At 40.9% G+C, this 23,794-nt stretch overlaps 1 protein-coding gene and 1 long non-coding RNA gene across 28 annotated transcripts in view; one reads left to right on the forward strand and one right to left on the reverse strand.

Moving 5' to 3' along the window:
- Positions 1–20,768, forward strand: part of LOC138849921 (uncharacterized) — a 112,216-nt gene extending 91,448 nt beyond the window's left edge. For 2 of the 3 annotated variants that reach the window (XR_011389132.1, XR_011389133.1), the window contains exons 4-5: positions 6,897–6,972; positions 11,231–20,768. This is a non-coding gene — a long non-coding RNA (uncharacterized lncRNA). The remainder of the gene's footprint in view (positions 1–6,896; positions 6,973–11,230) is intronic. The other variant, XR_011389131.1, reaches the window with a different exon arrangement.
- The window catches only part of EYA1 (EYA transcriptional coactivator and phosphatase 1), a 372,680-nt gene continuing 352,282 nt past the window's right edge, over positions 3,397–23,794 (reverse strand). For all 25 annotated transcript variants that reach the window (XM_017341392.3, XM_008255649.4, XM_008255648.4 and 22 more), the window contains 6 exons: positions 22,954–23,012; positions 22,678–22,838; positions 21,580–21,694; positions 21,345–21,466; positions 16,663–16,763; positions 3,397–5,411 (listed from right to left, as the gene is read on the reverse strand). In XM_017341392.3, the coding sequence (XP_017196881.1) occupies positions 5,331–5,411; positions 16,663–16,763; positions 21,345–21,466; positions 21,580–21,694; positions 22,678–22,838; positions 22,954–23,012 (639 nt within the window). In that variant the 3' untranslated portion in view covers positions 3,397–5,330. The remainder of the gene's footprint in view (positions 5,412–16,662; positions 16,764–21,344; positions 21,467–21,579; positions 21,695–22,677; positions 22,839–22,953; positions 23,013–23,794) is intronic.

A 23,794-nucleotide genomic window follows, 5' to 3' on the forward strand; every position in this document is an offset into this window, starting at 1 on the left:
AGTGCAATTTCTTTTCATTCTCCTGTGAAGGGGAGCCACCATGTCCCATGTGACAGCACTAAACCTGCTATTTTACTCTGAGATGGAGGAGAGGGCCCTTGCTCCCTCCCTCACTTGGCCACTCCATCCCTGCAGTTCCAGTCTCCGGCTGCTCCTCCCACCCTTCCTCCTTGTCCAGCCTGCTGCACACCTTCCCAGCCAGGCCGCTCTCAGGCTCTCCCCTTCTCCTACTCTGCTCAGGTCACCTCCTCCCCAGCCTTCAGGTTTCTGCAGAGACATCAGTTCAGGAATCAAGTTCTGTCTGCCCAGGCTGCCCAAATCGGCTCCACCCTCAGTACTGTTCATGGAACTCTTTTTAGAAATGTAATGCATTCTTGGGTGGTCACTGTCCCAGTGCTTGAGGTCAGGGAGCAAGCCATCTCTGGCAGTTTCCTAGACCCAGCCAGAACAGTGCAGGGTACTTCTTTAGGGTCTGTGCATTCAAAGGGCTGGTTCTTTAGTTGGGGGAAGCAAGGTATATGAAAACTCAGGCAGCGTGATTCTGCCAGGCAGTGTTGCGAGCACTTTGCCTAGGAGGGTACTTCAAAAAGTTGTAGGAAAAAATGAAATTAAAAGTTAAACTTGGCCGGTGCCGCGGCTCACTAGGCTAATCCTCTGCCTTGCGGCGCCGGCACACCGGGTTCTAGTCCCGCTCAGGGCGCCGGATTCTTTCCTGGTTGCCCCTCTTCCAGGCCAGCTCTCTTCTGTGGCCAGGGAGTGCAATGGAAGATGGCCCAAGTCCTTGGGCCCTGCATCCCATGGGAGACCAGGATAAGTACCTGGCTCCTGCCATCGGATCAGCGTGGTGCGCTGGCTGCAGCGCTCTGGCCGCGGCGGCCACTGAAGGGTGAACCAACGGCAAAAGGAAGACCTTTCTCTCTGTCTCTCTCTCTCACTGTCCACTCTGTCTGTCAAAAAAAAAAAAAGTTAAACTAATTTGGTCTAAAAAATATCTCAAAATCCATGCATACCATTTTCACAATCTGAATTTTCCATGCACTTTTTGAAGACTTCCCATATATTATTTTGTTCTCATAATAATCCCCTGAAGTAGATATTATCATCATTACCTTTTAGGTGGAAAAAGTAAGACACAGAGACATTAATAACTTGCTCCGCTGTGACAAGGAATGTAGGATTCCAAGTGATCTGAATGCAGAGTCCAGGCTCCTAACCACTGGGCTGTACTATCTTGCAATGGTTTTCAGACCCCTTATAAGATTTGGACATGTAATGACTCTTGTTTATCATCATCCCCTCTATCCAATCTATTAGTCAATCCTGGCATTACTTTTATTAAAACCATACCCAGGTTTCCATTTCCACCATTCTAGTTCAAATCTGGCCTTTGTACACCTAGACTGCCCCTGAAGACCTAATAACTAACTGGCATCCCCACTTCTCTTGTTCTGGTAGACGTCCTCCACACAGCAGCTGGGGAGGGTACATGTAAGAGTAAATTAGACCAGGTCATGTTCCTGTGTAAAACCCTCAGTTGCCTCCCATTTCACTTGGAAGAGCAGCCACCGCCTTTGCCACAGTCTTACCAAAGTCTTCCTGGTAACCCTTGCTTTACAAAGCCGTCTCCTCCTCTTTCCTCTTGGACCCATAGGTGTGGTTTTTATTATAAGAGCACAAAGCATAGAAGTGTTCTCCTCTGGGGGGTCTTTGCATGCTTGACTCCGATCTTCCCATGCTATCAGGTCCCAGCTGATACAGCTCAGCCCTGTCCGTCCTAAGGAAGCATAGGCCTGCCACTCGCTAATGTTCTCTGTTTCCATAGAGAAGCTTTCCCACCCGAATGTATCTTACCCATTTTCATTTATTGTCTGTTTCCACCAACTCCAGTGTGAACTCAGTCCTGGGTGCAAGGACATCCTGCTCTCAGCACCTAGGACAGTGCCAAAAGGTGGCGACCAGAGAATCTACTGAATGAAGGCATAGACAGGGCTGGGTGACATTCAAGAAAAAGCAGTAACACTGAGTTCTCTGATGAGAAGAGAGGTTCAGCAGAGGAGGAGAGACTGGGAAGTATGTGACTGAGGTGGACTGAGGTAGAGGAGGCCATGGCAAGCGATGGGAATGCTCTGAGCAAAGGTGAGGTAGAGATGCTTCAGGGTTGGTTGGTCTACTACAGAGCCTAGTCAAAGTAGCCTAGAGTATTGAAGGTTTTGCATTATGATAATGAGGAGATGATCCTGGCAAGAAGGTGGAGCCTCTATAATACCAAGGGGGAGAAATCTGAGCTCTAATCCATGGACAAAAAGGAACCCTTTAAACCCCATGACCAGGGGTGGCATGTTAGCAATGATGCCTCAGCAAATACATCCTCTAGCTTTGTGCTCTCCTTTTGGCCTATTTTTCATACTTTCTTCACCTGAGACCTAAAAGTCCCTTTACTCTCCACATCCCACCCCCACAATTCTTTAAAGATTTTTCTCCAAATTCTTTGTGTACTTGGGGTGCCTGAGCATGCTCAACTACCTCATTATTCAGGCTGCTTGGCCCAGTGTATGCATGTGAAAACTGCATACCATGGGCCTGATATATGGGTTAGACAACTGCATGTTTGATCTCCATGTGTTTCAATGTTGTGTTTCTTTTTTTTTTTTTTTTTTGACAGGCAGAGTGGACAGTGAGAGAGAGAGAGACAGAGAGAAAGGTCTTCCTTTTGCTGTTGGTTCACCCTTCAATGGCCGCTGCGGCCAGCGCACCACGCTGATCCGATGGCAGGAGCCAGGTACTTCTCCTGGTCTCCTATGGGGTGCAGGGCCCAAGCACTTGGGCCATCCTCCACTGCACTCCCGGGCCACAGCAGAGAGCTGGCCTGGAAGAGGGGCAACCGGGACAGAATCCGGCGCTCCGACTGGGACTAGAACCTGGTGTGCCGGCGCCGCAAGGCGGAGGATTAGCCTAGTGAGCACCAGCTGAGTGTTGTGTTTCTAAAAGTAAGTTCTCAGGAGGCAGCAAGTAGTGTTGTTTTATAGCTGTCAGTGATTAATCTGGCTGAATCATAGAAGTACACGTTGTGGGTGTTCTTTGTTGATGAAACTGCTTCATATTACTGTCCTGTGGTAATGAGTGAGACTTAGGCTAGTGTGTGCTGAGTTCTGTTCTATAGTAGGGCCCGGTTTGTATTATTCTGGGGGAAGTAAAGAGATTTTCCATTCATCAGTTCTTAACAGTGATCCAGGAAACAGCTGTTACCCTTCCAGTTTAGTCCCATAAAGGGCTGATAAAGCCATCACAGCAACTGCTTCGTACAGCTTCCTTTTCTTGGACTTTGAGCACTCTAATGCAGCTAAGATCCTTATTTCCTATAAGCATGAGAAAATTATGGTGCTGCCATCAAGGAGCTTACAGTACTTCACAAATCAATTTTATTAACTTAAACACGAAATTAACAAGAATTCTGTACACAACTGTGGACACAACACACCTTTATACAGTAAGGCCCAGATAAACTTTGCATTTTCAGTCTGCAGAGTACAAAAACATACAATGAAAAGGCTAAAAAATTGTCAGCTTCTGTTTGCTTCACACAAAAAGGAAAAAAAATGAATCTAACTGTTAATTTAAACAATTTGGAGAATTCACAAATGATGAATTCTAGCAGCAACATGAAACGTCAGTAAAGGGTGGAGTAGTTCTTTAGCTACTCCAGGTCATAGCTGGTGGTTTTGTTTTTTCTTCCAATACAACATGAAAGAAAATTCACCTGGAGCAATTTCATGACAATGAAAAGCTTTGGGTGAGAGCAAGTAGCACCCAAACTGATGACTTCTGAATAAACTTTGTTATGACAAAGGTGACATTTTTTAATTCTCCAGATGCAGGCTGGCCACATAAGACATAACGTAGGTAGAGAGTACCATGATTCCTTGGTGATAATGATCAGGCTATGTCCACTGCTCACAATGAACTTTGCTCTGAGAGGAAGACAGAATGCGAGTGCAGGGAGTAATACAAAGTTCTGCTGATTGTCAGCTATGTGGTAATGTCCTCCTTTATCTATCCAACAAAATGCAGACACAGTAACAATTCTGAGCACATGAAAACCTTGCTAGATTCCAATTCATGAGCCATTTTATTAATAAAATATATCTATCTTCTGTAATCTTTCTGTGGGAAGAAACATTTGCATAATCATTTTTTCCAAGTAGTTACATATAATACAATAGTGTTGAAATGAAAAAGTGAGGTTAGAAGAGGACTTTTATTTTTAAAAATTAAGAAATCGCTGTGTTATTCCATCAAGGCCCTCCAAACAGCATTGGAAAAATCTTAGAAGAATTGATAGGGGAAAAAATTGGAAAACAAAATCCTCATTGACACTTGACAGCCATGCTTTTGGTCTTGACAACATTATCTAAAAAAAAAAAAAAAAAAAAAAGAACTTCCTTTATCTACATATTTATACCCAATACTTTGATAAGGCACTGCACGTGACTTTGTACACGTGTTGCCTCATGCTTCACCATCAAGGCATTGCTACCTTTCAATAGCATTTCCCTTAACAATATGTAAAAGAATCATCCATTATTACAAATTTACACCAAAAATTCTTTCTGTACATGATTGTCTCAGTGATGTACATATTATATGTTTAAATTAGACATACTTTAAACTACTTTGCGATGTGCTAAAATTCAGAGTACTTGCCACGTCGTGTTAATCACTTATTTCTTATACTATTGTCTCTTCAATTATTTGATGTCAAATTGTCTAGGTGAAATGAATGGTATGTGAGTTATACCTCCATAAAGCTGTGGTTTGTTTTTGTTTTTGTTTTTTTAAAAAAAGTCTGTTCATAAATAAGTAGAGATGTACAGATTACCCTGGGTATGAGACACCAAAAGTAAACCTTCTTTACAAGAAATTCCTCCACTGGTATTCAGGAAACACAGTTCAGTTTTTGTTGTGCATCAAGTTTGCTGTATCTGAGAAGCTGTTTATGTCACATTGAAAATGCGAAAAACTGAAATGTCTGCAGGTCCTTTCTTCACAGGTTTGAACCGTGTAGTGAATGTGGCGGAGACACATCACACTGTGCTAGAACATTCTCATGGCTTATTTTTGTTGGATTCACAGTACTAGAGTCAACAGCTGTTCTGAACAAACAGGTGTGGTCTTCCAGGGACCAGAAGGGCAGGGGTTGAGACCGACAGCAGCTGCATATCAGTATGTTGAAATTGCTAAGTCCTGGAGTCCAGCGTTGATACAAGACTCATGCCGGTTGGATTTGTCCCTGATCTCAGGGCTGTTGTGTGGTTTCCAAGGCCACGTGGATGTTACAGGTACTCCAGTTCCAAGGCATGATGTAGAGCCATGAGGTCTGAATGACTAGAGATTCTCCAGAAGGGCATGGCGTGCTGCAGGTGGACGAGGAGGGACACATGGTGAGGAAAGACAGTACACCCAGTCCAACCCCACTTTGCAATCCAGTACACTGCTCAGCCCAGTGCTGCAATAACATGCAAACTGCCACCTAACATGACATCTGCTTAAAACAATGCTCAAACTAAATCCTCCCCAAAGAACACTGCAGTTTTAAAATGGAATTTTGAGTCTGACTGGTTTTAGAAGCTGATAGCTATTTTTAATGTAGATCTACACTGTACTTGAATGTCAGTTCCAAACTTTAAAAACAGTGAATGAAACTTTGCTCAAAACAGTTGCTTTTCAGAAGATGTATTCAGTGGATTTTTTAATGCTTAAAGATTTTAAAAACCTGTGTTTTATGAGTCTAAGCAGTTTTTCTTAGTTGGGAGTATTTACATTTTTCTGAACTTTATCTGACTCCTATATGAAGCAATTTTGTTCAATTATTCCTGACAGTCTTCATATTGACCTTTAAATGGCTTTATCATATGTGAAAATCTCTAAATCGACTTCTTAGGTGGCTTGTTCTTTTTTTTTTGTACTTGTTATTTAGAGGATAATCTAAAAATCTAAATGATGGAGGTGTTTGTGAGATCCTTGAAGAATAAACAAGTATTTCTGCATCAACATTATTTTAAAATAATCATCTTTCACAGGACACAATTCTGTTTGGCCCATGTGATAATCTTTTGTTACACAGAATAATGTGGAGGCTAGAGTATAATTTTTAATTATAGTTCTGAATCATTTTGGAGAATTTCAGACTAAGAAAATCTGGCATAGAAGCAAACAGATATGAGAGTGGTTTTCTGTTGCTTTTGCCTTTTATCTTTAGGTGGCAATGGAAAATACTATTTCAATGTAGATCACTTAACTGCTACTAGGATGCAAACTTATTTATTAACAATGTGTTTGCCGGCCGGTGCTGCGGCTCATTTGGCTAATCCTCCATCTGCAGTGCCGGTACCCCGGGTTCTAGTCCCGGTTGGGGCGCCGGTTCTGTCCCAGTTGCTCCTCTTCCAGTCCAGCTCTCTGCTGTGGCCTGGGAAGGCAGTGGAAGATGGCCCAAGTACTTGGGCCCTGCACCCTCATGGGAGACCAGGAGGAAGCACCTGGCTCCTGGCTTCAGATCGGCATAGCGCACCGGACGTGGTGGCCATTTGGGGGGTGAACCAACGGAAAAAGGAAGACCTTTCTCTCACTGTCTCACTCTGCCTGTCAAGAAACAAAACAAACAACAATGTGTTTGCCTCCAATTAGCTGCTGAAGTCATATATGATATTTTAATGTCTAATGCAGGCTTTTTCGAGTCAATACAATTATGGGATATGTATATATTTTATCTTTCAAAAACAGAATAATATAGAAATGAATTCTAAAGATCTATTTGTAGATTTTTAGTAAGATGCACCATATGACAACTTTAGATTGCAAGATGAGCATTGTGTTCATTGGTGGATTTTTTTTTTTTGTAGTTTGCAGGCATAGTGTTCTAAGTGTAAAAGAGTCCTAGATGCATATGGTCCTGGCCCCCCCTTTCACAATCCATGGGTGAGTAGCAGAAATGTACAACAATCCGAAGAATTTATCTATATGTTATAAGAGGAGTAGGAAGGGGGGAATTAAGAATAATAATTCCTAACTAGGGAAATGCCAGAAAAGAGGTGGTAGTTGAACTAGGTATGAAAGGATGGACATTCAGATGAGCACTCTGGTGTGGCTCATGAGACAGAAGAAAAAGGAACAACTCATTTTTAGCATAGAGGGGGGCATGGCTGGTACTATGACTGCAAGAGTCAGGAGATACAGGGTTTTCAGTAACAGTATGACAGGTATGACTTATTGGACATTGTGCCAGGTGCAATGCTATGTATGTCGAGGACAGATACTACTGTTGGATTTTATTGATGAAAAAAATGGGGCTTAGAGAAGAAGACAGGTTTAAATAATAACTGGTAAGGAATGAAGCCAAGATTTATATCAGGTCTGGGCTGAATCAAACGCCCATATCCCATAATGCCTCCTAACTGTTCTCCAGGATCGTAGCATAAGTCTCTGTGATGGGAAAGAGACAGTGGAAAATCTGAGTAACTATGATTCTGTAATTTATAGATTTGGGTTGGAAAAATGTTTGATCACTTATAGTATAGAAATCTTTCCGTATTTTTTAAATAGAGAGATTCATGCATACTGTAACATACTCATAAGATATAAGATAATATCATAAGATATAAAGAAATTTAAATCACTTGTACCCAAAGATACCCACCATAAACACTTTATTTTCATATATATATGTGTATATATATGTATACACACACACACATACACTCAAACATATTTGAAATTATATATACATACAGTATATGCCATTCAGCATCCTGCTCATTTTATGGCTTAATCTCAAATCCACTTTAAATGCTTCAGGTCTAAAGAAAGAATTTATTACTGTTTTCAAGTATTCAACTGTATATAATATTATTTTACATTTAACTATCTACTAGATATTTTATTTTTATAACCTTTTTATTATCTTCTTTTAAAACATTTATTTATTTATTTATTTTAAAGGCATAGCAACAGGGGTAGGGGAGAGACAGAGTGAGAAATGTGTCCACTGGTTTACTCCCCAAATGGCTGCAAATGCTGGGGTAGTGAGGGCCATCATTGCTGCCTTCCCAGGCATATTAGTATGGAGCTGGATCAGAAGCAAAGCACATAGACTCCAACAGGTACCCTGACAGGGGATGTGGACATCCTAGGCAGTGTGTTAACCCACTGTGCCACAATGCCAGCCACGGGATTTTCTTTCTTAGATGTGCCAGCTACTCACTGCCCTTCCATACATCTTACCTAACATCACTTATTTCAGGATGTGACAAAGGATGATGATGTTTCTGTAGACAACCATCCAGAAAATTTCAGAACAACTCTCATGCTTCAAAGAGGTGGAATTTTTTTTTTTTTTTTGAGAACAAGGTCAAATTCTTTTCCATGCAGATTATCTGAATCTAGACCTGCTTCTCACAGACAAGCTCCCTACAGATACATAGGGGTTTCAGAAAGCTCATGGATACTATGCATGGATTTAAGTCGAGCAGCCAGATCTCAAACTAAACTAGTGCCATGTGGGATGCTAGTGTTACAGGTGGTGACTTAACCCACTATGCTATAATGCCAGCCCCAAATTTAAACTTTTAGTTTAAAATCAGCCCTCTTTGAAAAGGTGACCTTATCCACAAAGAGCCCTGATTTGGTTTACTTGCACCAAAATATTATGGAACTTCAAATAGTTCATTTAAAACTGGATCTAAAAGATATTTATTTTGTTGCAAAATTTTTTGAGATCCATGCATAGGTTTTTCATGTGTGTTTACTTTGAACATTTTAAAGACCACTCATATGCATGGATCTGACTTTTTTGCACCAACATAAACTCTTAATTCCATTTTTCATGGGCTTTTTCAAGTATCCTGGTACTAATGACTTCAGTCTTCCTGAACAGAATAGTAATAAGAACCACATGGTCAAAAACTAGTTCAACTGATGCACTCTGCCTGTAGAATATATGAAATACAAGGCATCGCCATGCAACGGTGCTGGGGCTATGCCTTTTAGCAGTGCCATAGGTTCTACAGTTAGAGATGGCAGACGCTGGGAAACTCTCCCACCTGAGGGCAGCACCTCCAGCCCCTCCTTCAACATTACCCATCTTTACATGAAGGGTCATGAGGTCTGCCTAAGTCAGCATTTTCATGCTCACAGAAACAGTGGACTTCTCTAAGAACTGTACATCCTAAGACCAAGTCTAGAGGAGAGGCCAGGTGACTCAAACTCATGTGAGCAAGTAACTACAGCTAATACTGCAGTGATATTTTTCTAACTAAGCATATAGGAGGCTACTTCAAAGGGATCATGGGAAAATGGAATCCAAGGTATGAGGTATTTTGGTGTAATTTTTTGCATAATACGTGAAAAATAGGTATCATGAAAAAAACTATGGACTTTCCTTTGTACCAAAATAAACTCAAATTTTAATTGTATTTTCCATGAATTCTTTGAAGTACCCTTGTATTGATGCAAAGATTTTATGCATTAGCAAGAGCTTCCCAGGACTAGTGGGTACAAAGTAAACAGTGCTGTTTCTTGCATCAGTGGTTGGTCATTGGACCAAATATTTCTTATATGATATCAGAGAGAAATGCTGGCAAGAGAGGAAAAGCAAAGTGCATGCTAGAATTAGGAGACCTGAGTTATACTCTCAACTCCAACATTAACTACATGCACTTAGAGCCCCAGTTTCTTTATCAGTAAAATGAGAGTTCAGTGGAAATTTTACAACTTTGCTATTACTATTATCTGGATCACAGATGAAGTTGTTATTTTAGATACGCATTGTACAATACAAGATAGGACACATGCCCCTACTGCCCAGAATCGCCAGGCAGGCAAGATGTACCTATTGTTAACAATTTCATGACAATGTAAGGCAGTGTGGGATTATGGATCATAAGGACAAACTCAGAGAGAAGAGGTCAAGTGTAAGGTAGCTGGGCTTGTGTTGAATTTGAAGAATGAGCCACACTGGAGAGGTATATGGGAATGAGGATGGGACTCCCACTTACAAGGCAATGCATGTGTATGACAAGGCTGACAGGTGCGATGCACAAGACATTTTCTGTAGTTAGTTTGGGAAGAATGGGGCTGGAATGGTGTGTTCAGTATAGAGACTTATAAAGAAGAAGACTTTCTAAGGTAGAAATATTTTGGGGTTTGGATTTTTAACCTTCTAAATGGACGGGAAGTGAGATTAACATTTCCTCAATGCTGGAAGACACCTGGCAGAAAGTATTTTAAATAATTTAGGGCAGAAGTCAGGGAGATATGGACTGAGGGTGTATCAGGCTAGGAGCAGAGAAACCACACAGAGTGAGAACAGAAAGCTGGGAGCAACAGATGGGAGACAGACACAATTGTGAAGACAGAATCCAAGCAACTCGGTGATGAGTTGGTTGAGTGGACAAACAGGTTTGGGACACCTGAATTCATTTGCTTGTATTCAGATGGATATGACATGGGATACCCAAATGGAGATCCTAGAACCCTGGGACTGAAAATAGAGTGGCCCACAAATCTTAACAAAAACAATGACTGCAACCATGATGTGTATATGATTCATGAACCAAGACTAGGCATATAATGAGAGAAACCCAGGCCTAGATGAACACACGTAAGTCAGTATTCCCTAATGGGAAAATGGGGACACATCTTTCTTTTCTCTCTTATCTATAGGTGTGACTCTCCAAAACACCTTATCTGTCCTACTAAGATTATTTTGCATCCATCCCTTATGGTTATATATAACATCAATCACATAAAAAGCTAGGTCCATGAACACGCACATGTAAATAGAATTTTGCTGAATTACTAAAGCACACACCTTCTGGCTCAAGTATGGCACTTCTAGGGATTCATCCCACAGCCTCCCTTGCATGTGCATGAGCCTCATAAAGGCTGATCACCGCACAACTGTCTGTTAACAGTAAATACTAGGAACCTCCTGACCAGCCCCAGGAGGGAATACAGGCCAGGATAGATTGCTAAGTGAAGAAAGCAGGTACTAAAAAATGTAGAGTTACCATTTGTGTTAAAAACAATCTGTGTTTTCATATTATTTCTAGAAAAGCTTGCAAATACTTCTCAAATTGTAAAAGAAAGATTCAGGAGCGAGATAACTGTATAGACTCATTAAGAAACACGTCTTGCAGCATTGCTCTCCTATTTGTGTCTCTGCTTCTTCTCCACACAGAAACGAGCGGTTTAAGGATGAAGATGAAATCCCATTCAAATATGGCATACAGCAAGTGATCATTATGTACTAATGAATGACCTGACCAACATCAAGTAACAATGAGTTTTATGATTGTAATGTCTGCGGAAATAAAACTACAACTAAAAAACCCATGTTACAAATGTTAGATTTTTTCCCCACAAAAGCTGCTTGTACTGTTCTAATGAAACAGTTTAGAATCAAGCATTCGTAGTCAGGTTCCCTGCTTCATCTTAGGCTTCAGCAGCTTTGGCTCTGCATGGTTAAATTTTTTTTTGATGAAACCTTTGTCATTATGCAGAAAAGTATATGCTTGCCATTTTTTCTCCTGTGTTACAAGAGATTTATTTCAAATAGTTAGTTGAAAAGTACAGTTAATTTAGCAAGGCCAGTTTTACTCTAGAAATGAAAAATAGACATCAGTGGACAGGAGACTAGTCTTGACTTTTTAAATTATGTATATGTCCAATTATTTTTCCTCAAGACGTATTATAGTAGAGCATTAGGAGTCCTGGTATATTCTGACAACAAAAGACATAAGTTGGGGCAGGCATTTTTGCACAGCAGTTAGTTAAGATGCTGCTTGCTGGGCTGGCGCCATGGCGCACTAGGTTTTCCTCCGCCTGCAGTGCCCGCATCCCCTATGGGCGCCAGTTCTAGTCCCAGCTGCTCCTCTTCCAGTCCAGCTCTCTGCTATGGTCTGGGAAGGCAGTGGAGGATGGCCCAAGTGCTTGGGCCCCTGCACCCACATGGGAGACCAGGAAGAAACACCTGGATCCTGGCTTTGGATCGGCACAGCTCCATCTGTTGCAGCCATTTGGGGAATGGAAGGAAGACCTTTCTCTCTCACTGTCTGTTTTTCTACCTGTCAAAACAAACAAATAAATATCTAAAAAAAAAAAAAAAAAGATGCTGCTTGCATAGCAGGTAAAGCCTCTGCCTGTGACTCGGCCATCCCATATAGGCACTGGTTTGAGTGAGTCCCAGCTGATCCACTTCTGATCAATCTCCCTGCTAATGCACCTGGGAAAGCAGAAGAGGACGACCCAAGTGCTTGGGTCCCTGCACCCACTTGGGAGACCTAGATGAAGCTCCTACCTGTTGCAGCCATTTGGGGAGTGAACCAATGGATCTAAAGATCTGTGTGTGTTTCCTTCTTTCTCTAACTCTGCCTCTCAAATAAAATAAATCTTAAAAAACAAACAAAGAATGCTGCTTGCAATGCCCACATCCCATACTGGAGTGTCTAGGTTTAATTTCTAGCTCTGTTTCCAATTACAGTTTCCTGCTAATGCACACTCTGGGGAGCAGGTGATGAGTCAAGTGGCTGAGTTCCTGACACCCACGTGGGGGACCTGAATTGACTTCTTGGTTCCCGACTTGGCCTGGCCCAGACGCTCCTGTTGCAGGCATTTGGGGACAAATAGGCTGTGAGTCAAAGAATGACTTGCATAGGTATACAGCATCCCTTATTCTTTATAGGCAGGCTTTCTAGGAACAAAAACACACTCATGGAAACTCTTGAAAGAGATACCTTGAGAGTGGAGTTGTTCCTTTATGAAAACGGGTATTTCTGATGTTTTCTCTTTGAAGGTTTTGAGAAATCTTATCATTATAGATTTAGATTAAATTACCAATGAAAGCTCTAGAAGTGTCCTGGCAAAGAGACTTAAGGATGACAGAACAGACTTGAATTGACCATTAACGAAACAAATAACTGGCAAAATTATTGATTAGCATTTCTGGGCTCAAAAACCTGTTTCTAGCTTTATGAGATAAAAAGGCATATCTAACGGGAAAAGAATGCTGTGTTCTATTTTAAAAGGGCCCACGAGACTTGGAGATGCAATGTGGATTGGTTTCAATTTTGAAAAACATTTTAGCATTCAAAGGCGCAGAACTTCAATGGTTTACTATTAATTTTACTTAATAATTTAAATTTCTCAATAAATATGGTATATATTAGAATTGATATTATTTTTAAAATTTTAATCATAAATGCATAATTGAAGAAGATTCATAATTATATCTGCCACCCAAAAGGGAAGAAATAAAATTTTCATACTTTGTTTTTAAAAAAAGCATGTAATTTTCTTTTGTAAATCAACTCCTGCTTAATATAAATGCAGTTTATAATCTGAAGAAACTTTGAGCTAAATCTTGTGGTCAAAGGAAATACTGGATTCAAATTCTAGTTTGTTTACTTTCCAACTGTGCAATTTGGTGTGCTTCAGTTTTCTCAACTGTGAAATAGGTTGAGGGATTCCTTTGTTATAGCTTTGAGGATTTATAAAAATTACTAGCAGTTCTTGTTACCCATCATTAATCTTTTTCAGCATGCATAGCCATCTCTTGATTTATTTTATTTGTTTGAAAGACAGAGTTACAGAGAGGTAAAGACAGAGAGAGAAGTCTTCCATCCGCTGGTTCATTCCCTAGATGGCTGCAATGGCTGGAGCTGCGCCAGTCCGAAGCCAGGAGCTTCCTCTGGGTCTCCCACTTGGGTGCAGGGGCCCAAGGACTCAAGCCATCCTCCACTGCTTTCCCAGGCCATAGCAGAGAGCTGAATTGGAAGAGGAGCAGCCGGGACTAGAACCGGCGCCCATAGGGGATGCTTCAAGCCAGGGCTTTAACCCACTGCGCCACAGTGCCGGCCCCAATTTATTTCTTTAAAAAAGTAGAGACTAGAAAACTGTATTTAAACATCCTCATCTATTGTGAATTATTTGACCCTTGCCTTCTAATTCATACACAAAGGACTGCTGTTTAAATGACAGTTAACCTAAAAATGCTCAACAAAAGCTCTCCTTCAATAAAATTAGAAAAGGAATATTCAACCTGTCACTCTGAGTGATAGAATATCTGAATCTTTTGTGAGATTATTATGAATCTGCACATTCTGAAAAATCTGTACATCTTACAGACACATACAACAGAGCAGCTCTCAAGACGCAAAGATATTTTATATGCTAAGCATCTATAATCATCCATGAACCAAGGCTGAAATCACGAAGGCCCATGCACAGTCACAAAATTCAAGAACACTATTTGCAGGTGGCTGTCTAATTTCTCTTTGGTGTGCTGTGTGTAAAAAGAACAGCATGTCTAAAGACCAACAGTGGAAACAATTTGAACTGTTCTTCAGAGTCAGCAAATACTCTTGTCCTATTACTACTTTAAGTTCTAACATCAAACCCAGAATTCCTTTAGTTTTTCCATGTTGTGGTCACCAAACTCAAACTTCAAAGAAGCACACTTCTCAGACAGGTTTAGGACGGGACCCACCCACCCACAGGAACTTTGAGAGGGCCCAAAGGCTTTGACTTGTCTCCTGTGCATTTCCATTGATTGCTTTCTTATGCAGCCCTCTGCCTCACCACAAGCTAGGAAGCCACATTTTGGCAACTTTCTCCTAAAATTAAACTTTTGGTGAACAGCCAAGGGAGAGAGGCCCACCTGGAGGGCAGAGCCACACCTTGGCTCAGGGCCCCATTGGCTTGATAGGCTGTCTTTCAATTCCTCACTGCTTAGTGTTGCAGATCTGTTCTATGCAACCTGCCCACTTGTGGTTAGGAATAGCCTTGGAGTTCCAGAAGCTTCTCTAGGAAGGAGACAAACATTCCCACAAATATTCTCTTTAACTCTCCAGGACTGAGTTTTAGGAGATTTTAATTTAGTCTGGAAATGTTTTCATTTTATGAAAACAACCCAAAGGACAAACAGAGGTACCAAATGACAACCGTGGCTGACAACTGTTGAAGCGGGAAGGTTACAAGCGGTGCTTCGATGGCCAGAGCTACGTGGCATCAAGCGCTGGTGGACTGGAAGTGTATGTGTGAGCACCAGCACCAGCCATGCTCATGCAGCGTGTGAAACTGAGCACATTCTGCATCCAAGTGTATCCGTGACACCATCTATTATTTACAGAATGAGGGTCTGTGCCTGTGTCTTTACTGAAATTCATAGACACTGAAGGTGAACTGAGCTATCTTCAGGAAGGCTGGCCACGTATTATACTGAACGTTCTATACTGCCATCTATAACCTGGTGCCTTTATTGTATCCTTTATGGAAACAAACGAGGATTTTTATGAGGGTGTTGAGGGAGGGAGGCAAAAATTATGTTACTAATTATCTCATGAAATATTTCATGCTTTTCAACCCAAGAAACTTGTATAGAGTACAACTGTGCCAAGATTTAGGGAGTTAGAACTTGAAGTCAGAATTTCAAACAACAAAGCAAGAAAATAAGATTCTGAACCCTCTCAAGCTCATATTTTATGGTAGAAGCAGGCACATACACGCAAAATTAGTAACAAGGGCTACCATTTGTTGCATACTTTATGCATAACAGGCTCTGTTTTAAGGGACTTACTTAGGTCAACTAAAGCTAATCCTCAAAATAGCCTAATGAGCAAGGCACTATAACTATCCCTGTTTTTATAGACAAGGAAAGGGAGAGAGAAGGGTTAAATAACTTGTTGAAAGTCACAGAATGGGTAAGTGGCAGAACCATAATTCAAACCCTGGGCTCTGTGGCTCAAGAATTCAAACTATTTCCCATTACAACTTCTCCAGTTAAATCATAACTGAGTACCACTATCATCGAGTTCTTAAAAATAGAGGAAATAGAAAAGGTGCATAAACTGTGTCTTGAACAGTAAGACAGTGAGAAAAAGTGACTGGGGAAAAGAATCATTGCAAGAAGCAACAGCAGAAATAAAGTGCTGAGCAAAGGAAGGGCGGCATATGGGCATGTCTTCAGTGTGGGTTGTGGGGAGGAGAAAGACTTTAGGTACCAGGCTGAGGAACAGGCGTCTCCCTCTTTAAAGAAAATACACAACGAGGTGCCGACTGACAAAGCTGCTGCTCAAAGTGAATTACATCTGCTGGGAGTCAGGAGCAGGATAGTCGGGGCTACTCCCCTCTGCCCTCCCCAGTGCCCTGGGAGGGGCAGGCACTGAAGTGGTGATGAAAATAAGGCATCAAGCCCTCTATGGCAGCAAAGACTTTCCACCTTGCAAACCAGCTCTGACCGACTGATAGAGGCTTTCCGAGCTGATGACTGAAAGTTTCATAGGCTGCATCCAAGCTTAGGCAACAAGGTTTGGACCACCTGGCGATGCCTGCTATGGATGATGGCTGCACCACTAAACCTACGTTTCTGCTCACTAAGTCTACGTTCTGTGAAGACCGAACACCATGGGCCTTGAACTTGTGCACACCCCCATGCCAAAAAAATCACTTCAGATTTACTGATTTCTGCTCTGCCCTGGTTTCAGTGCTTACATCTCTGTACATGTTCATAATCTGTTTCCAAGAAATGGAACTTGTTAAAATGGTAGAAGAATCAGAATTTTGAGAACCAATAAAAATAAAACAGCATGAGATGCACTCTCTGGGAACACTCACCTTTTTTGCTCCTTGTTCTTCTTCCACGCCATCTCCTATGACAACATATACCACTTTTCTTCCGAACCTTTGAATTATCCTCTCAAAACAGCTTTCCTTTCCTAATGAACAAAAGGAAGTCACAGAGTACGTAAAATGTGGGTAACCAGCATTTTAGCACTTGAACTTCCTATATAAAATGCTTTCTTCATGCTTCCAAGTCAACATTATCCCACTTGTGCAACAGAGAAGTGCTTTTATCCCAATGGGTAGTATGTAGACCAGCACAGTACATTAAAAAATCATGAATTAGCATGGTGGTGTCCTTTCTCATAGAAAATGATAGTTTAAACACTGTTTTCTGGGGTGGGTTTTTTGCCTAGTGTTAAGACATCTGCATCCCCTTATCAGAGTAGCTGCTTTTGACACCCAGCTCTGGCTCCTGACTTCAGCTTCCTGCTAAGGCAGACCCGGGGAGGCAGTACTGATTGCTCAAGCCTTTGAGCTCCTGCCACACATGTGGGAGACCTAGATTGAGTTCCCAGCTCCTGGTCTCAGTTTTGGCCAAGTCCCAGCCATTGAGGGCATTGTGGAGAGGGAAGCAGTCGCAGGGAACACTCTCTATCTCTGTCAAGTCTCTGAATTTCTCAAATAACTTAAAAAAGAACTCTTTCCCAAGGACTAATTATTAAAAAGGAGAATCTAGTCCTTCACAATAGAGCAATTGGGAAAAAAGTATTGTTTACTTTTCCCCCTCTATAAGCCAAGACTAAATAAAGGCATGCAGTTCTGGCAGCATATCTTAACTTGGTCTTTTTAAAAAGTTTCATAATGTATCAAACTCAGAAAACAGTATCTGATCCAAAGACTACTGAGAATGATTTTTAAAGACTGGACTTGGTTTGTTATAGCAAGAAAAACACAAACCCTGGAATTAGTCTAGCCCTTTATTTTCAGGTTGAGTTAAAGACTCAACCAAACCTGTTGTGTCTATCTGACATATTCTCATAAAATTCTTTCTGAAATAAATGTCCGCAAATTTGGGGCACTACAGCAAGACCATGCCAACCTTACCCAGACATCTAATGTTCAATAAGGTACTTCCCTAGAGGAAAACTGGGATAAAGGTAATAGAATACCTTTATCAGTCTATTATCTTTCCCATGTCATGACTCACTTTGGGCTCCCGTGGCGGCTACACTGTCAGCACATCCCTGCAGTTAATAGCAGGCATTGTTTCGTCTCACAGAAGAAACTGGTGTTCCAGGTCTTGGTCTGCCAATAGGGTCATTTTAATGGACAATGGGACAGTTTATAGTCCTCAAATGTGAATGGCTGAGCAGAGCCTACACCTCTTTCAAATAAGGATCGGATATACTCATGAACAAATTGCTTGTTTGCTTAAACAAATGTCTGCTTTATATTTGTATTTTGCACTAAAATCTCTAGTTTGCATCTGACAATGAAATGGAGCTTGCCTTATTCAAAGGATGCAATTTCAATGCTGCTTTAGTCGCCTACTAAACTGTGAAATATTAAATCAAAGTACATTTTTCACTGCAAAAATATACAACCAAAATTTATTCCTATCATAAAACATGGTTCCTTTCTTATAGCATGGAAATGCTCACATGTTTTTGCAAAGTTTCCTCCCTGTGAAAGAAGATAAAAATCAATGTTTAAAGAGGACATGGTAGACAAAAATTCTTTGCCTTAATACTATCTCTCATAGGTTTCATTGTATCTTTGGGGTCATGTAGAAACTCTTCATAATACAAATGAAGAAAATGAAGCTGGCCTTTTTAAACTTAGAGGTTTCATGTGAAGTATTTGTTCTGAAGAGTCCAGGTTGTCTGAGCATTACTCAATGAGCCGTCTTCATCGACTCCCATGACCTGCATTTTGCCTATGTGGGAGCTGGGTTTTCTGCACTGTTCCTCACATCTCTCTCATTTGATAGCAAAATGAGCAACAACTATAGATGTTTGAACCCCTGCTTTTCCTGTTGAAAGTATCACAGAAAAGAGGATACCACTGGTTTTGAGATAACTTCTACCACCATGCATTTGTAATTCTAATTTTTTTCAGTACAAAATTTAAAACTGATATTATGAACAATGCACATTAAAATGCTTAATGATTACTAGAGTATTATTATATTTTTCCTATTTCATTACCATTTTCCAATTACTTGGGATTAAACTTCAACCCACATGACATATAATACACTGCTTGTGCTTTACTTCTGGAAGGCTAAGCACTATCCCTTCGGCTCTGCACTGCACACTAGGAATTTGTCATTCCATGTGCTGAGAAAACATTACCACAATCCTTGTGCATACAGCACAGTGCAATCCCTCTTTATCAAATATATCATTAATATAAAATGCTATTTTTATGGAACATAAGAGCATGTAACATTTCTGGATATCCAGGACTATTAAGAATTCTATTCTGCTTGGTAAATTGTCAAGTATTTTTCCAATGCTGTGTTATTGGCCCTCTTTGGAAAGCATCATTCTCAAACTCCTGAAAAGTACTGTATTTCCAACTTGAGAAGCCTATGTGAGTACCTCCTAGGCTCTTCAAACTCCACAATGATAAAATAAAACCTTGTTTTCCCATGAGTTAATCATGCCACTATAGATGCAGGTACCTAAAAGAAGCCTCTATGTCAGCCTTATTCAAAATCATTAGCCATTTATTAATCTATGTCATTCAACAAGCATTTATTGAGTACCTACTGTGTGCTGAGAATTGTAGCCACTATGATGAGAAAGAAAGTCCTCAAGAATATCATAGCATAGTGGGGGAAGTCTTAATGACCAACAAATAACATGCATATAATACTTTAGCAATCCTTTAGTAAATGTTTTGAAGGAGAGGAACAGCAAGTATAAAACCTCAGGTGATCAGAAGTTAGATCTGTAGGGATTCTACATTTGCCCTTTTCTCCCCTAGAGGGAGCTATGAAGCTCTAAACAGCCTTCTTCCCACCTACTAGGTTGCTCATCCCCCCTTCTCCTGGGCTTATTAAAATAACATGTATCCCCTTGGGGTACATACAGGGCCATTTATGACCAGACCCGAGTCTACCTTTTCAGTTCTAGCTTCCTATGAACACTGCTCATCAACCACTCTGGACTCCTTACAAGCCAGGAACACCTTTCAGCTTCCATGTTCCTTGATCTCAACTTAGTCCTTCTATACCCAGCTCAAATGTCAAGTCTTCCCATAGCTTTCATTGGCACTTGTCCACTGCCTCCTGTTGGGTGAAAATGAATGCTTCCTCAGCCATGCCCCCATTTAGCAGGAGACCCCTTAGGAAGTGGGAAAGAGTATGGATTCTGGGGGCCGGCGCCATGGCTCACTTGGTTAATCTTCTGCCTTGCAGCGCCAGCATCCCATATGGGTGCCGGGGTCTAGTCCCAGTTGCTCCTCTTCCAGTCCAGCTCTCTGCTGTGGCCCAGGAGGGCAGTGGAGGATGGCCATTGCTGCTACTTGGGTAGTGAACCAGGGGATGAAAGATCTCACTCACTTTCTGTCTCTCCCTTTCTCTGTAAGTATGTCTTTCAAATAAAGAAGTAAATCTTAAGAAAAGAGAAAGAAAAACTTGTGACTTGAACCTTTAACCTTGCCAGCTATTGATCTGAACAATTACTTAAGTGTCTGGTCTTTAGTTTCCTCATTTGTAAAGCAGCAACATTGTAAAAATTCACTTCAATAAGTAAAATACTGAGTACAGGTCTGGGCATGTAGCAGATATCTGACAGATACAAATATCTCTTTGTCATACTGGATTGCAGTTATGTAGATGTCTGATTCTAGACTGGCATTGTGGTGAAGAGGGTAAAGCAGCCACTTGCAATGCCAGCATCCCATAGGTGCCGGTTAATGTTCTTAGTTGCTGCACTTCCAATCCAGCTCTCGGCTAATGGTTTGGGAAAAGCAATGAAGGGTGGCCAGAGTGCTTGAGCCCCTGGGAGACCTGGAAGAAAGTCCTTACTCCCAGCTTTGGCCTTGCCCAGCCCTGTCTCTTATGGCCATCTGGGGAGTGAGCCAATGGATGGGAGATATCTCTCTCTCTCTCTCTCTCACTCACTCACTTTAAAATAAATAAATACATCTTACAAAGTCTGTTTCCCATGGGAACAAGAATCACATGTCCCTTTTTAATCCCTTCTTTTATTCTGTCTTGGTTTATATTCTTTTTCTTCCAATTATGTTTCCTTCTTGCAAGGAACTTAGCTGTTTTCATTCTGGTACCCTCACAAAAAAAAAAAAAAAAAAAAAAGGAAACTCCATTATTTATATGCACTAAATTAAAAACAAAACGAAAACCCTCTTTTCAATACTAACAAAGCTGTTAGAGTTGTTTCATTTCTACTGTGTGAAGTACCATATTAATGTTTGTTTTAGCTTATATTTTGGTTGATATTGCCTAAAAGAATAAAAGTAAGATAATAACCCAGAATTAATGCTAGGTTATTACATCTAATGTTAACCAATGAAGTAAAAATGTAAGACTTCAGCTACACAAAATATGCTTTACAATTCTCTTGGTGTCTAAAGCCAATTTGAATAAAAATATTCTTCTAGTTTTCTGACCTCTCTAGCATTCTGAAAAAAAAAGTCTCATTTATTGTCTGTCAAATTAGTCTGAAATAAAAGTGTTGATTAGGGAGTAGATGGGAACAACTCACCTATTTTAGTTGCACTGTAAATATTTTCTATTGGAAATACAATTCCTAATCCATACAGTAGGACTTTAGCCAATGCTGGGATGAGCTGAGTAGTTGTTACTAAAATATTCACGCAGTTTGTCCTACAAGAACAAAAGTGAAAAAAAATTTAAAAGACTGCTAAAAAAAAAAATCTTCAAAAGAACAAACACGCGCTGGACCCATTTCCCAGCAAAGTCCCCACGGAGTGCCTCACCGGGAGTGAATGAGTGAGAGAGCTTTAAGGGCCAATGTCAACCAGGAGTCTGTCAGGGCTTCAATCTCAGCCCGCAACTGCAACCAAGCTTCTCTCTTGGCTGGACCAAGCAGACCTGAGGATATAAAAGCAATGATGAACTACCTCCTTACCCACATGTCTTTTCTGTTTCATAAATAATGAGTATTTAAAAGTACTACTAACACCTGCCTCAAGCTGTCTAGTACATAAAGTACTATATTGTCAATACATAATGATAAATAATATTTCATATATGATCATTCAGTTGAGAAATATTTAGTGCTATCATAGGGGAGAACTGATTTTGCATTCTGAGCGTCCCTTCTGGTTATGAGAGTTACCTCTTTTGGGGGAGCCTACTGTCCCCCACTCCTGTTTCTCTGTGTTGGGGCTGAGCAGACCCCACTTTCTAGCTTCAAGGGTGGGTGTATGACCTTGGTATGGCCAGTGAAAGTCAGCCTTAGAGTTTTTACCCTATCTGTGGAGAAAGATATTTCTTTCATTCCCCAAGTACGCACTAACCCAGCAGAATAGAATCCTGGATCTACTGATGGTCATTACTAACCTAGAATGCCCTCGATCCAAAGGCTAGGATAAGTTTCCCTGATGGCATAATTTGAATATCAGGATATAACCATGCTGGAAACCAACATCACCCCTATATTTTTCATAATTAAGTCAATACAGTCCCTTTTATTCGAAAGTCATCTGGACAATTTTGAACCACAAGCAAACAATCCAAACCACAATAAGCATCTACACAGTAGAAACCATTTAACAACCCATCTCATGGTGGACAGGGGTTGCTCATCCCAATTCAACAGAAGGTCAGAGGGGTCAGGAACCTCGCCACAGGTCACCCACTGGGTAATGTGGCCAGGGCAGATGGTTCCAGCCTACCGTCTGTCACTACATCAGAGCAGAACAATGGCCTGTGCGATGGAACTGCCCCCAAACAGAGAGTATATCCCAAGCAGTGTGGGATACTTTCAGAATTGTACTTTCAAAAGTGTGGGTACTTTCAGAATTGTATCTAGACTGTCTTAACCCATGGAGACACCAGGGTGAGTCACTTGCCTCCCACGTTGTTTTTGTAGGTGTTGTAGATCTCTTTCACTCGTCTGTAGCGGAAGGCCAACTTTCTCATCCAGTCCACGCCGCCCCGGACACCAGTTGCCAGGCATAAATTAGCACTGGTGGCTGCAGCAGGAAAACCATCTGTTCCAAAGTTATATGTGCTATTTAGATGCAAGAAAAGCCCAAAGTTAACCGAACAGCAAGTCCATCTTTATTAGCTGAGCAATTACAACCACAAAAGGGGGAGGCAATAACTTCACATTTCAGACTGCTCACCTGAGGTCCTGGCCATTGTCATCTGAAGAAACATCGTCTATATGAACTTGGTCACATTCCTGAAATGCAATGAAAAGATACAGGTCAATTTTTGAAAAGCAGCTACATTTCTGTTTTCTTGAACAGAAAATCACACAGCTGTTTAAAAAAAAAAAAAAAAACTTAATTGGAGTGTCTTTCAACTATGTCAATCAGTAGGTGGCAGTCTTGCTAAGTTGACATGTTTGCCAGACTAAGAAACAAGCAATGTCATTAAGGACTACTGTTATCCTGCTTCAGAAAACACACTTTTATGTTTAGAAAGGAAAGTGATTGCAAACAATTAGCATGTGTGTTCCAAAAACCTTAGGTACCTTAAGAATCATGCTGTTCCGAGCTGATTCAGGCAGTGCCTATGCATAACTGAAACCAGACATCTTGGTAAATGTAACATGCTAGAAAAATTAAACCTGATGCTAACTGCCAATGAAATTATGACCTCTGATTGCTGTTGAGCCACACACCAACACAGCCCGAGGCCAGTGTGCGGAGGAGCCTAGACAAAAAATCTGTTCCTGGTTTGCCATTTATGTGAGAGATGTGAGTTTGATTCTTTGTGTATGTGTGTCTGTGTGTGCAGGATTAAAAATAAAGCATAGGAGACTTCAAAATCTAAATAAAAACAATCAAAGCATGTGGTATATTTTAACCATTGTATTTTACTATTTTATACACATGCATTTAAATATTGGATTTATGAGTGTATTATAGCACAATGTTATTTTGAACGGACTTGACTTTTTAATCTCAACCAGTGTGTAAATGGTGTAGAATAGAAGGCCTAACTGTAGACTCAAGTTCT

This window comes from Oryctolagus cuniculus, chromosome 6 (genome assembly GCF_964237555.1).
Source record: "Oryctolagus cuniculus chromosome 6, mOryCun1.1, whole genome shotgun sequence".
NCBI classification, from domain to species: Eukaryota; Metazoa; Chordata; class Mammalia; order Lagomorpha; family Leporidae; genus Oryctolagus; species Oryctolagus cuniculus.